This window comes from Schistocerca serialis, chromosome 8, assembly GCF_023864345.2.
Source record: "Schistocerca serialis cubense isolate TAMUIC-IGC-003099 chromosome 8, iqSchSeri2.2, whole genome shotgun sequence".
Taxonomy (NCBI): Eukaryota; Metazoa; Arthropoda; class Insecta; order Orthoptera; family Acrididae; genus Schistocerca; species Schistocerca serialis.
In genome coordinates this window covers 519,019,622-519,038,018 of record NC_064645.1, presented here as the reverse complement: position 1 = coordinate 519,038,018, position 18,397 = coordinate 519,019,622, and the positions used below count along the sequence as shown (strand labels likewise).

At 36.6% G+C, this 18,397-nt stretch overlaps 1 protein-coding gene across 1 annotated transcript in view; it reads right to left on the bottom strand.

Moving 5' to 3' along the window:
* LOC126417102 (dynein beta chain, ciliary-like) overlaps positions 1 to 13,611 on the bottom strand; it is a 739,775-nt gene extending 726,164 nt beyond the window's left edge. The window contains exon 1 of the mRNA XM_050084997.1: positions 13,513 to 13,611. Coding sequence (XP_049940954.1) covers positions 13,513 to 13,611 — 99 coding nt within the window. The remainder of the gene's footprint in view (positions 1 to 13,512) is intronic.
* Positions 13,612 to 18,397: the final 4,786 nt, after the last annotated feature.

Below are 18,397 nucleotides of genomic sequence, written 5' to 3'. Positions count from 1 at the left end.
GCTATTTGTTGTTACTTACACTGCTGCTTTCTTTGATAATGATCAACAAGAACCAAATAATAGGCTGCGTATGATTGAAGACGTTCTGAACGGGAGTTTGGTGAAAATTTTTCTCCGTTTGAAAATCTTTGCAGACGCCTCTTTAGTACATTATATTCTGCACAGAAATTAGTCATCTTAGATTTAAAAATCTAGTCAATTGCCGTGCTTCAATTCTGACTGTATCACTATTAGGCATAAGAATAATACGAATATAAACATGACATGATATGTATATTAGTGTATTCATCTCTTGGTCTCCCTCTACGATTTTTACCCTCCACGCTGCCCTCCAATGCTAGTCAATTGCCGTGCTTCAATTCTGACTGTATCACTATTAGGCATAAGAATAATACGAATATAAACATGACATGATATGTATATTATTCCGCGTTTGTTGTTGTCTCACTCTAGTTTTGTAGTTTATTAGGCAGACAGGATTTAAATGAGATAGCAGCAAATACAAAAGAATGCATGGCAAAATGTTTATATTCATATTATTCTTCTGGTGAAGAGAATACTGCGTGTGATTCACAATTCATAGAAGTTCCTATTAGGAACCATCTCTTCTCACAGGTAGGAAACAATTCAGAACGTAGAGTTGGCCATATTGACAAACATCCCAAACAGTCTTGCCAGTCGGATTTTCATAGTACATTGAAATGCTGCTACATTCGAAGATGAACAATACGGAATTTGTATTTACTTGTTGGATAATGTATGAAAATGAAGCGGTCGAAACTCGGGGCGGAGAAAAAAGCTCGTCTTCCACCTTTTTTTTAATTTTTTACTGACACAGAGGTTTTGGCGCCAGTATTTATCTTTGTGCCTGCAAACCATGCCTGTGTAGCGCTACACATATTCGAAGGCAGAAGTTAGTTGTGGCGGCACCTACCAACATTTTTCAGAACTTCTGCTTACTTTGCACTCGATTCTAAGCCGCAGGTGGTTTTTTGGATTACAAAAACCGGAAAAAAAGTGCGGCTTAGATTTGAGTAAATACGGTAAGTCCTCTGGGTATTTGGCTACTTGGAGACCAATTGCAGTCATTCATGAACGTCATGTTCCCAAACAACAGTGAAATTTTTATGGATGTAAATGTGCCACCATGTCATTTACCCACAATTGTTTGTGATTGGTTTGAAGAACATTCTGGACAATTCAAGCGAATGATCTAAAGACCCAGATTGCCTGACATGAATCCCACCAGACATAACTGAGAGGTCAGGTCAGCACAAAATCTTGCACCAGTAACGCGTTCACAATTACATGCTTCTCCCATTTCGACTAAATGTACTACGCTGGGCAAAAGGAGACCCAACATGATCTTAGGATGTATCTTAAGATTTTTGTCACCTACGTGTATATAAAAAATCCACACACACTGATCTCTATTCTCACACCTCAAGCCATCACCATTCATCACACAGATATTCAGTGCTAAAGACTCTGGTCCATAGAGGTTGAACAGTTTCAGGTAAGAAGAGCCTTACTGAAGAATTACAACACCGAATGGTCTATCTATCTATATCAGAATTCCGCTCCAGCTACTGCTGGGTCTGGGTGCTGATGAGTCCTCTCCATTTGGCTCGGTCCTCCCACCACTTTTCTTCCTCTACTTGCTGCCAGGTCACACCTCTCCTTTCTACAGCTATTCTCACTCCCATTTTCCACTGTGTTCTTGGGCGCCCTCTAGGTCATTTCCCATCCATCTTTAGTTCTTCCATAATTCTTGGGAGTCTCTGCCCATGCATCCTCTTAACATGCCCATACAATCTTAATCTCTTTTTTTCAATTTCTTCTCTCATTGTTGTTGTTGTTGTGGTCTTCAGTCCAGAGACTGGTTTGATGCAGCTCTCCATGCTACTCTATCCTGTGCAAGCTTCTTCATCTCCCAGTACCTACTGCAACCTACATCCTTCTGAATCTGCTTAGTGTATTCATCTCTTGGTCTCCCTCTACGATTTTTACCCTCCACGCTGCCCTCCAATGCTAAATTTGTGATCCCTTGATGCCTCAAAACATGTCCTACCAACCGATCCCTTCTTCTAGTCAAGTTGTGCCACAAACTTCTCTTCTCCCCAATCCTATTCAATACCTCCTCATTAGTTATGTGATCTACCCACCTTATCTTCAGCATTCTTCTGTAGCACCACATTTCGAAAGCTTCTATTCTCTTCTTGTCCAAACTGGTTATCGTCCATGTTTCACTTCCATACATGGCTACACTCCATACAAATACTTTCAGAAACCACTTCCTGACACTCAAATCTATACTCGATGTTAACAAATTTCTCTTCTTCAGAAACGATTTCCTTGCAATTGCCAGTCTACATTTTATATCCTCTCTACTTCGACCATCATCAGTTATTTTACTCCCTAAATAGCAAAACTCCTTTACTACTTTAAGTGTCTCATTTCCTAATCTAATCCCCTCAGCATCACCCGATTTAATTTGACTACATTCCATTATCCTCGTTTTGCTTTTGTTGATGTCTTCTCTCATACATCATACAAGAAAGTATCTTCTCTCATACTTTCTTGTTTAAGGTCCTTTCTAAGCCCTACATTCCTTACTCTGTCCATTTTTGTTTTTCCTTTAACTGCTCTGAGAAATTTCATTTACCCTGCTTGCAGTCTGCTCCAGTCCCTTTCCGTCATTTCCATGTTTCTCCACCATAGGTGACAATAGGGAAGTAATAATTCTTATACATAAGGAGTTTTGCTTTTTTTGAAACTTCTTTATTCCTAACCAGGTGTTTTATTGTTTGGTAGAAATTGCCTCTCTTCTGTAATCTCCTATTAATTTCGTTAGTTATTCTTCCATCTCTAGATATTTCACTCCCTAAATAAGTGAAACTTTCTACCACTTTGAAGGGTTCTCCATTCAAGGTAATATTTTTATTGATCCCTTTCTCTCTTCCAAATAACATTACTTCACTCATATCTTTATTTATTTTTAATTCATACCTTTTCATTATTTTCTTTCACGCATCAAGCTGTAACTGTACATCTGACTACCATATTACCATATCATCTTCAAAAATAATCTTTTTGTCTTTTTCTTTTACTATATCTTTAACTGTCCTATTCATTCCCTCCATTACAACATTAAAAAGTGCACGAGATAGAATACTTCCATGCTTAAGTCCTTGTCTTATTTCAAAGTATTCAGTGTTCCCCAATGGTGTTCTAATTCTACAATTGTGTCCTCTGTACATTGTCTTTACTACATTAATGTATCCATCTTCTATATCTATCTTCTTCATTTCTTTCCAGAGTCCTTCCCTGTTAACTGAGTCATATGCCTTTTCTACGTCTATAAAAACCATTATCACCCTTTTGTTATACTCCCAACTTTTTTCCATCAGTTGAAGTTGACGGATAGAAAATATCAGGTCGATCGTGTTTCTTCCTTTCCTAAACCCATGCTGTTCTTCACTCAGCTCCTTTTCTATCTTTTCACTTATTTGATTTAGTAAAATTCTTTCAAAAATCTTGGCTGTATGACTCATAAGGGTTATTCCTCTGTAGTTTTTACAAAGTCTTTTATTACCTTTCTTGGAGATGGGAACAATGTCTCTTGTTCTCCATTTTCCAGGTATTGTACTATTTCTCCACACGCTTGATAGTACTCTATACAGCCACTGCATTCCCACTGGACCTGCTGCTCTTATCATGTCCAGTGATACTTCATCAGGTCCTGGGGCTTTCCCCCATTCATCTTCTTCACAGCTTTTTCCATTTCTTCCCGTGTAATTTGTCCTAAATTCTGCTTCCCAACTTCTCTCAATTTCTCCATTATTTCATGTTTCCTCATGTACCTGCTCCTCAGCGTTTAACAGCTTCTTAAAATGTTCTTTCCAGAGATGTTTTATATTCCCTGGATCTTCAATCACAGTACTGTCCTTTGTTTCCATCTTCACTGGTACATCAGAAGCCTTCCTTTTATTTTTCATCATTTTATAGAACATTTTCTTATTGCTCTTCACATCTTCAAGTTTTTTTTTTTTTTTTTTTTTTTTGTAAACTCTCCCCATGCCTTTTTCTTTGCTGTTTCCACTATTTCTTTGCAGTTCTTATTTTCCTCTATATATCTTTTATGGTCTTTGTCATTTTTAGTTTTCCACCACTTTCTCCATGCTCCATTTTTTTCTTCTAACTGCTAGGATTGTGGTATCATCCCACCAACTTGTCTGTCTTACTTTTTCCTTTTCAGATGTTCTACCACATACTTTTTGTGCTGCTTCGACTAAAGTGTCTATGAATAAACTCCATTCATTTTCTACAGCGCAGAAAACTTCTTTTGGAAATTTTTGTGTAATTAGTTCTCTGTACTTCTCAGCACATTCACTCTCCTTCAGTTTCCAATCCCATATCCTCATCACTTTCTTCTGTTTTCTATTTTTCACACACTGATTCATTTTCCATTGTCCCACCAGTAATCTATGGTCTCCATCTGCACTCACACTTGGAATTACCTTCACATTTGTTACTTTCTCTCCCCATTCCCTATCTACTAGAATATAATCAATTACACTCTTGGTTCTTCCATCCCAACTGTATCTGGTGATAACATGACTTTCTCCCTTCATAAACCAGCTGTTTGCTATTTTCATTCCATTCCTCTGGCACAAATCAGGAGTCTTTCCCCTTCTTCATTTCTGCCTCCACATCCAAAACATCCCAATACTTGCTCAGATCCCTATCTGTCTTTGCCTACCTGTGCATTAAAGTCTCTCATCACTATATTAGCACTCCCTATATGGTTTTCTAACACATTTTCAAAGTCCATCTTCTCTTCTTCGCTACATCCCACTTGAGGTGCATAAATCTGGACTACTTTTAGTGTTTCTTTTTGGAATCTCAGATTTAAGATTATGACCCTGTCTGATATATATCTCACACTTTCAATACAGCTTTGTACATTCTTATTCACCATCACTGCCACACCATTTCTTCCAGACCTGTTATTCCCACTCCAGTACAGTTTTCCTCCTCATCTCAAATTCTTCTCACCTTTCCCTTCCACTTTGTTTCGCATAATCCCAATTATCTAACTTCCTCTCTGTTAGTACATCTGTCATTTCTTCCATTTTTCCATTGAGGGTTAGTAAATTAAGGGTGCCAATATTTAGGTTATTTTTTAGTCTCCTCCACCACTAGGCTGTGGTTCCCTTCTCATTTAATCCCCAGAAAGTAGTGTTGCCTCATCTGCCAGCTACGTCGTTCCGAAGTCTTCCTTCTCCGCCGTTGCTGCCATTGAGGTCTTTACCCGTAACCCTGGGCATGGGTTCCGTGTTATATCCCATGGGATTGGGTCCCTGCCTGAACTCAGCCATCCTAGCACTCCGGCCTACTGAAGTGTAGGATGCCCACCCCCGCGACATGGATGCGCCAGACAGGAATTACCCCAGTGGAGGAATAGGGAAGGGCACCCTACCTCCCTGGAGCCGGGTTAATGATTGTGTATGGTGCAACAATTACCGAATGGTAATCTGAAGAAATGGGCACTCAGATTATCATATTGAGTGGACATTGCAGTTGAAATCAAGAATGCCTGAAAAAGAGGACGATACTGGGACAGAAAAAGAGAAGCCAAGAATTGTTGAGTTACTATGTGTTGGCACAGTATTCAATAGATTGGTGGGCTCCTACAGAAAAATGGCATGTGTCTTTTGCTCCAATTAGCAAAGATAAAAAAGTCTCGTTTGTCATGTTAAAGATTATCTAGGTGACTGAAAGCTAGGTGTGTACTGCATTCCATGTGAATGTGACATGTTTATGAATGACAGATAGTCATAGCTGACAAGGAGAGAGGCAATGATCATCAATGACAAGCAGCTGCGTACTGCTTTGAACATAATCATAAAATTAATGAGATCAGTATCATGGTGCATATACCAAGTTTCTGGGATACTTATAATAACATAATTAATGAGCCCATCAGAATGAAGATATCAGAAAATTTAATAAACAGGGACAGAAGTTTCAATTTACATAAAGCTTGGGGCCTGGCATTAAGTTAATTAAGATCTTGCTGGTCATCACAAACATGAAACCAACACTAGTTCACAATCTGGTAGGCATCCCAGCTGTAAGGACACGCAATAGCACAAATTACACCACCTGAAGAAGATGACTGACTTGGTTAACAAAATATTGGCTTAAAATGGAAAAACAAGAGTGTATACTTGGAACTACACCATTATTTATCTTTCACTATGCTCCAATTCTCTTTAACAGAAATAACGTCATCTTTCATGGTTCCTCTCCCTGTTTCTCTTTTAACAATATTCCACATAGATTTGATTTGATTGTCTGATCTGTCACTTTCAGACAAGATGTGCATACTCCTGGATTTTTTTTACAACTTTTCTGTATATGTTACAGCAATGTTGGTAATATGAAAGTATCTGTGGGTCATTACTAGTTCTTGTTATTTTCAAAATGTTTCTTTCTCACTGTGGAGGCATTCTGATACATATAGGAGCCATAGTTTCTTTAATAAGTTCTCAGTATTGCATTTAATTATATTTTTAGGAAAATTACTTTTAAAATGGATACAAATTCATTTGAAAATTTGCTGAATTTAAAATTAGCACTAGACTTCACCCTTGCGAATATTTTCAGGCTTCCTTTAAAATCTTCAGGTGTTTGGTCATTAATCAGCCTCACTGTTTCCTTGTGAGTGTTTCTGAGCTATATGTGGAGCTAAGTTACTTAATGTGACTAACTGTGCACTGTGATCTTCCAATTCATTTACCATAGGATAGGCATGTGTTTCTTTAACTTCCGCTTGTTGTATAAATATATTATCTGTAAGGAAAAACTTGAGCAACTTACGAATGGAGATTTTTGACTGCTTTTGAATTATAAGTTTTGTGAAAGACTTGAATAATTAATAACATCACTCATTTACACAAATGTAGGTAAGCAAACCACTTCTAATTACTGACCCATTTCAATGTTTACAGTATTTTCAAAACATCAGTATATATTTTTCTATAAAACTTTTATATGTAGAATAACTATTTATTGTCTTTATTTATAAATTAACTCAAAACAGCTGTATTTGATTGTGATTAGTTATTACAACAGATTTGAAAGCACATATGCTTCATCATCAGACAAAGGCTATGGCAATCAAAATGAGCATACGGCATCGTTGGCCGGGAGGCCCCATCCAGGAAAGTTCGGCTGCCAGGTGCATTTCAATCGACACCACACAGGGCAACTTGTGTGCCAGTGATGAGGATGAAATGATGATGACAACACAACACCCAGTTCCCAAGCAGAGAAAATCTCGAACCCAGGCCCACTTGCAAGGGAGGTAAGCACATTACTACCCAGCTAGGCAGGCGGACTGTGACAATCATATTGCTATACACCCACAAAGTATACATATAAACTATCATGGAAAATTATCATGAATGATTTCACGTTAACTGACAATGTCAACCAAAATATCTTCATTTTGGTTGTGATTGATTTTTCCAGTTAAGGTAAAGCTGTATGTGACAGTATTCATTGATGATGCACATGCATACTTTGCAGGAGCACAGCAATTTGTTTGTTATGGTATGTGATGTTTGGAATTAATCCCAAACTAAAGATAAAAATGGTTACTTTATACAACAATAGTATATCAGCTGATGTCCCTACCTCTTCAGCAAATGTAGATGAAAGATTATAAAACTGTATTAGATTCTGCTTAAACAACTGAATGAATGCTGCTTTGCTGCTATAAAAAAAATCAACTATTAGAAAATTCATGTATTCAAGAGTGGTATCACACATTTATGAAAATGAAATACTAACAAATGATTTTCAGAAAGGCTTATCAACAGAAAATGCTACATATGCTTCAACTGATCAAATATTAAATGCATTGACTAACTGAACATCACCCATTGGGCCATTTTTTGATCTCTCTCAAAGGCTTTTGATTGTGTGAATCACGAAATTCTTCCAGATAAGCTTAAGTATTGTGGTATGAGTGGGACAGTGCACAAATGGTTTTGTTCATATTTAATGGGAAGAATGCAGAAGGCTGAAATTAACAGTAAATGGTATAACAACACTGATGAAAATATACTATGAACAGAAGTCTGTTGCTAAGGCAGAATATTCAAAATTTCTGGGTGTGTACATTGATGAGAAATTGAATTGGAAGAAACAAATCGATGATCTGCTGAAATGGTTAGGTTCAGCTACTTGAGTTATTGTACATTTTGGTGATGAATATATCAGTAAATTAGCCTGCTACTCCTATTTTCATTCACTGCTTTCATATGGCATCATATTTTGGGGTAATTCATCACTAAAAGTATTCATTGCACAAAAGTGTATAATCAGAACAACAGCTGCAGCCCACCCAAGATCACCTTGCAGATATTTATTTAAGAAACTTGGGTTATTCACAGCACCTTTGCAATACATATATTTACTTATGAAATTTGTTATTAATAACCCATACCAGTTCAAAAATAACAGCAAAGTGCATAGTTACAACACCAGAAGAGAGGATGATCTTCAATATTCTGAGTTAAATCTGACTTTGGCACAAAAAGAAGTGAATCATGCTGCCACAAAAATCTTCGGTCACTTGGCAAATAGCATTAAAAGTCTGGCAGATAGCCAGCCAACATTTATAAACAACTTAAAATAATTTCTGAATGACAACTCCTACTCAATAGATGACTGAAAAAAAAAAAAAGAAAAGAAATGTTGTGTAAACAAAACTTAGGTTAAAGTAACACGTTCCACATCATTACTAAATGTCATATTCATGATCTATGGAACAAATATTAATGTATGTATGGATGGATGGATTTCTACTGGGAAATTTTCAAATATTCCTAGAATCGTTAGTCATTATTATGAAGACTGGCAGATGAAGGAATGCAAAAGGTAAGTCTATGAAGATTTAAATAATGATTTTCAGAAAGATTCAGACAAAAGCAGATCTTGATTTTCCCACAATACTGAACAGGAAAGCAGAATACTACATATTCATAGAGACATGGTATAAATGTTGATCTAGCCTGCAAACAGACAATCACTGAACTTAGAACTTTTTAAAAAAGAAAAAAAAAAAAAAAGAAAAGGAAAGGAAAGAAAAAAGAAAGAAAAAGTGCAATTCTGTATTGCACAAGGTCTGATCACACCTTTAGAAAAAATAAATGAAGCCGAATATTCTAAATCTAAGGGTTTTTATATTGGAAAGAACCTAAACTGAGTTAATGGCAGTGGCTTCTCTGGCTATGATATAGAATTGCACTTACTTGAAAACTTGATCACAAAGTAGACACATTATGGGAAACAGTTAGCGATTAATGGACTAGCAGCCTTACAGAAGGCTGACTGGAGTGATGTATGTAATGTGACAGATAAAGGAAATAGTAATAGACAAAATTTGAGGAGAAAGAGAATAGGTCCTATGAACACACATCCAGAAACAAATAATTTTCAAAATTTATTCCTGATATTAAACTTAAATGTAATAGGTAAAGATGTACTACCTAAAGCGACAGATGAAAATTTGTGCGAGACCAGGACTTGAACTCAATTTACCACTTATTGTGAGCAGTTGCCTTATCACTTATGCCAGGGGTTTCCAAACTACAGCCTGTGGGGCAACACCATCCTGTGAACACCAACATTATGTCCCACGGTAATGGGCCAGACATGCAAGTTATCCGGCTTGCCATAATTTTGCTCATTACAGTTGCTTCTCAAGCACCTCCCATAACAAGTTATTCACACACCGAATAGAAGAAAACGTAAGAAATTGAAATGCTTAACAAACAATGTTTGACATAAAGAGTCTGTCTACTGTTATTTTTTTCCGGCTTTAATAACCATTTCAAAAATCACCTTCTGACCTTGATTGACCTTGATTGGTCTCTTTGGCTTCTTATAAATGAAAATTAAGTCATGTGTACTACTATTCACTACTGCTCTGTAAAACAGAAGCTTTGACAATGCTGTATCCAGTCAGTTGTACTAATTACAAACCATTTAGCTCCACTGTTTTTGTCACCAGTACCACTGCTCAAGATTCTGTACAATGCTGCAAATTCTTTTGTTGCAAATTCTCTGCATCGATGTTGCAACATTTTTTTCTTCACCAGCACATGGTAACCCTTTCACTTGCAGTATTTGTTTATGAACTCCAATTCTGATTTGTCATTATTAACTAACATTAATTCAATAGAAAACCATAATACATTAGCTAAGCATGTTAAGAATGTAATTAACTATAACACTATGTCTCTTTTTCACTAAATTTAGAAGCACAGGTGTAAAAAATATCTCTAGGCAACCTCCTCCTAAAATAGGATGTACTGTACTATAAACAATAAATTATAAAGCTGTATTATAAATCTGTTTGAGTACATATTTTTTGGGAATGGCATTCATTGACCCACTCTACATTGATTCCTATGGAAAAAGTGTTCCAGTTAATGACTGTTAATTACAAATAAAATACAGTAACAGATGTTGCTCATTACGTGGAGTAACACTGCACATATAAATTTACAGTGCCATTAAATCATACAAAATATGTACAATAATTAGTCATTTTTATTTTATGAGCAATTACAATGCACATTAATTGACATATATAATGCAACTGAACATTTTGCTTGCAATTAATTGTAGGAGATTTCCTGAAAATTTGCTTACTGAAGTGGCACATAAATGCAATTCACATAATGGAATTAAGCAGTGTAATATGATTAATGAGAATTATGTAACTGTAACTTTCAACTTACAGTTGCTTACAGTTGTGGATCAAGCTTATTACTGGAAATTATCAGCAGTGACTTCAAATGCCCATCAATTAGTCTAGATCTGTAACTAGTTTTTGCATATTTAATTTTGGAGAATGTTTTCTCACAAAGATAAGTGGCCCAAAAGTAAAAAAGAGCCTGAGCAAACTTATGGAACTAATCAAACTGTGTGACTGGAAGGTTCTAAAATTCCAGTATTAATGAATTTAAATTTTTATCTTTACAAAAATCACTACAATGCATATCAACTATTTTCATCAGTGTTAAAAGGATTTTGAAAAATGTTGATGCTTGCAACTGCATCAAAATCTGAAAATTAAGGCTCAAAATTAATTTTTAAAGCATGCAAACTTACAGCTGTGGAATCTACTGGAAATGGAGTTGCTTATTGCTGACTGAGTGTTTGTCATGAATTAAAACGCATGAAACATTTTTAATTCATCTGAGACTGAAAACAAAACAATTTTTTGCTGAAAGGGCTTAATAGGAGTGTACATATCAGGCAGTAACTGGTTTCCTCTTTGTACTTTTAATTTAACATCTCTTACATGTTTAGTTAAACCCAAATAAAATGATAAACTCCATAACCACTTATTGTTTTGTAACGCAGCCAGAGGACAATTCATTTGATGAAAGAAAATTTCAATTGTTGTTCAGAGCTCAAATAAACAGTGTTAGAGCTTTTCTACAGGTAAGCCAGTGTACTGCTACATAACACGAAAAGTCATTTTCTACAATCACTTCAATAAACTTGCAGGACTGATGATGATTAAGCAGCGTATAATGTTAATAACAGCTGACATGACTGGCTTTAAAATGTTTGACATATCCAAGCATTTTCTGTACAAAGACTGTTGATGAATGATGAAATGTGTGATTTAAGTTTTCAATCCACTGTCATTTTCTACCACCTTTGACGTGGGAGGAGTGACACCTTAATTTTTTCCACACATTTTTGCCAGCATCAGTTGTGATACACAAAGTTTTTCCACTGAAGGTTGTTTCTCTGATCAGAATTTTCTACTCCTTTAAAAATCTCTTCTCCCATAGTCATGCAGTGAATGCTATAAGCATTAAGAAACTCTTCATACACTTCTTGAATTAAAATTAACCCCTGTGCATTATCTGAAACACCTGTTTGCTCATCCTGACCCAAAGAGAACCACACTAAGTGTTGGGTTTTTCCAGACAGTTGAGTTAATATATTTTCAGCAATACAATTTACTCTTTGAGCCACAGTGTTCATTGACAAACTGATGTTTTTAAATAAATTAGCTTTTTCTGGACACACACAGCAATCGTGCAATCCTTTATGAATTTGCTGTCAGTAAATGGTTTTCCATGTTTTTCTATGGAGTGATCCACATGGAAACTAGCGTGAAATGCTTCTTCTTGCTCAGCATTTACTTTCTTAAACAACACTTGCTGTTATTTTAAACTGTCTTTCAAAGATGCATATATACATATCTCACCTTTGCCTAATGGTAAGTTTGGAATAACTCTGAAAATGTTTAGTCCTGTAATGGTGTTTTATATTGTACTCTTTCTGAACTAATATTGCTCTGCAGCAAAGTATACACATTGCCCTATTACTTGACTCAATTATGAAATATTTGTATTGTCCCCCCATTGCTCTTTAAAGTTTCTGCACTCACTGTCTTCTGTTTTTTTTCATATTTACATAAATCCACACAATAGGGGATGCAACTTCAAATCAACATAATGCCAATTAATGGTATTAAGAGCAAGGATTCTGACTAAAGAACTGTACCAGATTTATCTTTAATGCAATTTCAATTAAATACTCATTGTTAAATGACTGTATCTTCACTAAGAAACTGTAATCACAAACACACTAGTCCCACCATATTTTGCTTTTCAGATCGCACTTATCACTGCAGTCCATGTGCTTACTACTGTGCTTAACTTCTGAATTGTACTGAAAGAGTTCTTAGCAGTACTAGAGTGCCAGGCCCCATGAAAACTTAAGACTATAGCTAGGTCTTGACCCTTGCGACACAGTGGAGGAGCCAGTGTGTCCCTTAGGCTAAAACGTTTGGAGACCCCTGACTTAAGCTACATGAGCACCTCCTGGACCCACCCAGACTTCCATATGTCACACAGATTAGTAATTTCCTTTACTCACTCTCACACCTCGAGCTTTCCTTGTGGGCTGTAGAATCAATATTTGGAGGTGTCATACACTATCGTGATTTTCATCACAGGTTGATCTTTGCCTTATGTTATATAAGTCTGTGACATGTGGAACTTTGAGTTGGTCTGGGGACTGTGCTCAGATAGCCAAGTGGTGAGGCGACCAGTTGTGATAAGCTGGAAACCCGGATTTGAATCCTGGTCTGGCATAACTTTTCATTTGTTGCTTTAGGTACTACATCTATACTATTACAGTTAGGTTGAACTTCATGAATAAATTTCAATATTTGAAACTGTAGATCACCACCAATATATTTATTATTAGCTTACAACTCAATAATTTCATTTGTAAGTGCATGTATTACTATTATACACTTTCGTGATCATTTGTGTGTCAGTACTAGTTTTTGGAGTAGGTGTGGAGACATACATCTCCTAGCTTTTTCGCTGTGGCTTAACACCATGAACAAAACTATTTTGCACATGTTAGAAATATTCTTAACTCTTGCTACGTACATACCTTTACTGTATCCAGCTCAGAATGTAGCAAATCATACAGTCTATGATATTTTGGTTCAACTGATGCTTTGATAACTTCACGATCAAGGAGGCTTCCCATCATGTAGATGAACTAGAATATTTAATTTACAATTAGAATAGCATATTAAACCAGTGAAAAGGAAGCAAATACAAAATTGGAAACTTTAAAACACAGAAAACCCTCGGGAGAGCCTGTAACTCCTAGAGGGCGCGTCCCCAGGTGGCGGATCGGGGAACGCCTCCCAGATATGGGTGGTAGGAGGGAAATCAAATACCTCCCGCGGACCAACAGGCCGGGCAGAGCAAGCTCGTTAGCTGAAGTGAAAGCAACTGCTCTAGGGGTAGGCATCCCCGAAATCAAGACCCTGGTCCTCCAGGTTGGGGGTTGTGCTTAGGGCCAGCGACCCTATCACAAGATCCTGTAGGAGAAAATGGATCGCTACGAATCAGAATGACAAGAATGCTGGGCCACCAAACTTGATGACGAACTTGCAAAATTTAAAGGTTATGAATATGGGAACATGGAATGTATTAAGTCTCTATAGATCAGGATCACTGATAAATGTCATACAGGAACTTGAAAGGTATAAAATGGATTTAGTTGCAGTACAAGAAACCAGATGGACGGGTAATGGAAGTATAAACAAAAATAAGTATACAATAATGTATGGGGGAAATGATACACAAATACATGCACTAGGGACAGGATTTATAATAAACAACAAATTGTTACCTTTTATTAGGAAATTTGAGGCAGTGAATGAAAGGATATCTCACATTACGATTCAATGCAAATATAAGACTTTAAATGTTATAAATTGCCATGCTCCAACAGGACAATATTAAAGAAGAATTTTACAACAAATTGGAACAGGTATATGATACATTCTCGAAAAATTCAATTAAAATAATTCTAGGAGATTTCAATGCCAAGTTAGGACATGAAAATCATTATAAACCTACAATTGGACCTCATAGTCTACATCAGCAGAGTAATGAAAACGGAACAAAACTTATTAGCTTTGCCACTTCCAAAAACATGTTGATCAAAAGTACATATTTTGCACATAAAGATATACATAAACAAACATGGGCTTCAAGAGATGGCATCACAAAAAATCAAATTGATCATGTATTAATCGAAAAACAACATCATAAATGCATACATGATATCAGAAGTCAAAGGGGAGCAGACTGTGATTCGGATCACTTTCTTGTAAAAGCCAAGTTCAAGATCTCACTCTCAAGACATAAATGGTCTAAATTAAATGGTGTTCCTAGGTTTAATACAATGAAACTGAAAAACCCAAACATTCTCAACCAGTACATTAGAGAATTAGAAACACACAAACCTGAAGTGGAAAGTAAAATTAACAATGATGATACTAATCAAGCCTGGAACGCTCTGAAAGAAAATATCACACGAGCAACTACCTCAGTTTTGGGACATTTTACTACAACTAAGAACCCCTGGTTTGATGCCGAGTGCTCGAACGCTATTGAAGATAGAAAATTAGCAAGGGAAAAATTCCTACAAAAACCAATAACACAAAACAAACTTATTTTTGAAGAGAAACAGAAACTTGCCAGGAAACTCATTAGGAAAAAGAAAAGGGATTTTATGAATTACAAATTAAAAAGAGCTGAGAATGACCGTACCACAGACTCCAGAGGATTTTTCAAGAGCATAAATATGTTTAAAAGTGGGAATATAAAAAATTATGGACAGTTCATAACAGACCCAGATGGCTCCTTGCTAACAGAAAGAAGTGACATTGCTAACAGATGGAAGGAATATTTTAATGAGTTACTAAATGCTCCAACTATAAGCGTCTCTCAGGAAGATGACAATGAATATCTTACTGCTGACCCATCGGACGAAGAGCCCAGCTTAGCAGAAATTAAAGAAAGCATCAAGAAGCTGAAGAGACATAAAGCTCCTGGAAGTGATGGTATAGACACAGATATATGGAAGCTCAGTAAATTTTCTTTTGTAAACTGCTTACACAAAATCATCACCAACATCTGGAAGCAGGAACAGGTCCCACATGATTGGAAAGAAGTAGTTGTGTGCCCTATATACAAGAAGGGGGACCCAACAAATTGTTCAAACTACAGAGGAATTGCGTTACTAAACACAACATATAAAATTCTGACAAATATACTGTTAGCAAGGATAAGCCCTTACGTTGAAGACTCCCTAGATGATGCCCAATGTGGATTTAGACCTAACAGATCGACTATTGACAATATATATGTCCTAAGGATGTTGGGTGAAAAGAAATATGAATTCAATCAAAATGTACATATGCTTTTCATTGATTTTAAAAAAAGCTTTTGACAGTATCAACAGGGAATATTTATGGAAGTGCATGAGGCAGATTGGCATCCCTAACAAATTGATAAATTTAATAAAATCTTGCACTTTAAACTCAAAATACAAAATAAAAGTAGCTAGCAAACTTTCTGAAGACTTTGAGGTTAAAACTGGAGTCAAACAAGGGGATTCACTCTCACCAGTTCTTTTTAACATAGTAATCAATAGAATAATCCAAAAAGTAAAGCTACTACAAATTGGAGCACAACTGGAAAGCAAAATTAACATTGTAGCATACGCTGATGACATTGCATTATTATCTGACAGTGAGAATGATTTGAAGCTTCTTACAGCACAATTAATTAAAGCCACAAATGGCACAGGCCTCCAGCTGAATACAGACAAAACAATGTACTTTATCTTATCCCGCTATCCATCAAATAATAATGTACTGCAAATTAATAACACAGCTTTCACAAAGACAAATGAATTTAATTACCTTGGTACAATAGTAACCTCTGACAACTCCATAAAAATTGAAATAGAATCACGAATTCAGAAGGCTAACAAATGCTACTATAGTCTCTTGACAGTTTTCAAAAGCAAGTTAATTTCTAGGAACACCAAACTACAAGTATACAAATCATTGATTATACCAGTACTCACCTATGGATCTGAAACCTGGACTCTCACAAAAAAAGAGGAAAACAGATTAAGAGTATTTGAACGAAAAATTTTGAGAAAAATATTTGGACCCATAAGAGATAGGATCAGTGATGAATGGAGATTGCTAAATAACAATGAAATTTACAAATTATATAAAGACTCCGATATAGTGGCCAAAATTAAAGCCAAAAGACTGAAATGGATAGGGCATGTCATCAGAGCACCACCAAACAGGACCATCAAGAAAGTGACTGAAGAGATTCCCACCGGAAGACGACCTCTTGGACGCCCACGCATGAGATACTTGGACAATATTCAAGACGATCTCAGAAAACTAGGACATGACAGACAGTGGCAAATTACTTGTAAAGACAGAGCAAAGTGGTTCAACATTGTCCATTCTGCAGCAAAAAGCCTTCATGGATTGTAATGCTTAATAATAATAATAATAATAATAAAAACACAGAAAAACATATACCACTATACAGTTAATACACTACATAATTACATGTCAAAAGTTCAGTTCCAAGTCTTTATTTTAATTTAGGCTTACTGTTGTTTATTTAGTTTTCAAAGTGAATGTGGGGTAAAAATAATAGCAAAAGTGAATGGTCCAGACATTCTCTATTACTCTCAGAGAGGCTTATTGCTTACTCTATGCTTCACAATAAACTAAGAGGGAAACATCAAGAAAAGAATGAACTTACTACCACATGTAGTCACTCATATCCAATGACATTGCCTCAAAAATAAATTTAATTACCCAGAAGACATGGTCAGTTGTCAATATAGCTTCGTACAAGTACACACCATTGATGGGTATGTGAATTATTAGGAGTTGCTATTCTCTTTGACTTGTAGATTAGCCACCAGATTGCATTAGTCTTGCTCATGCTTAGCGTTATTACCTGTCTTGGTGTGTATATAATGGGTGATAATTGTGTCAGATGCTAAGTGATCACTGTAAGGTATACAGAGATGATGTATACTCATGTGAGGCAGTATTAGCAGCACTTAACAGAGTTTGAAAGGACATCATAGTGGGCGTCCATTTGGCCGACTGGTCGAATCATGCAATATCCACATCTGTGGAGCATTCAGATGTGACAGGTGAAACTTGAGGACAGGCATATTCATCGCCAAAGTGCCGGCCAACATCATCTGACCACCACCCAGGCACACTATAATTCCTTCACATCTGCACATGCCATCCGAGAACAAGTAATGGAAGCCCTGCAACATTCTGTGTCATACCAAAACACTGGTCTGAGATTAGCAGCAGCAATACTAAGAAATTATCATGCCACGCGAAGGCTGCCATTAACACCACAACTCAAAAAGCTGTGTTTGAAATTAGGCTGAGACAAGGAAGCATGAACTGCTGATGAAAGGCATCATTTTATGTTCACCAAAGAATCATTGATTTGCACTACCCTGGGTGACTATTGTCCTTGGGTACAGTGTCAACCTGGGGAAATGTTTACAGCATCGACTTGGGGAGAAGTTGAATTCTTCTGTTTTGGAGAGACATAGGAGTATTACTGATGGCATCAAGGTGTGGGAAACCAGTGGGTATGACTTCATATTGTGGTTGGCAGTGACTGAAGGTACTCTGGTGGAACAATCGTGTGTCACAGTCATCCTGTGGCCTCATGCATTACCTCTCATGCAACAGTACTGTGGTGCCATTTTTGAATGGCACAACGCTTGTATAACATGGCACATTTCTCTGTGAACTGTCTGCATGATGTTGAAGCCATCAAGGACACAAGATCTATCCCTGAAAAAAATGGTGGAACCAGCTCAGACAACTGCATCCCAGGTCAGCTTGTACATTATAGCAGAGATGCTGAGTCACAGATAGGCACAACAGAAACACTGT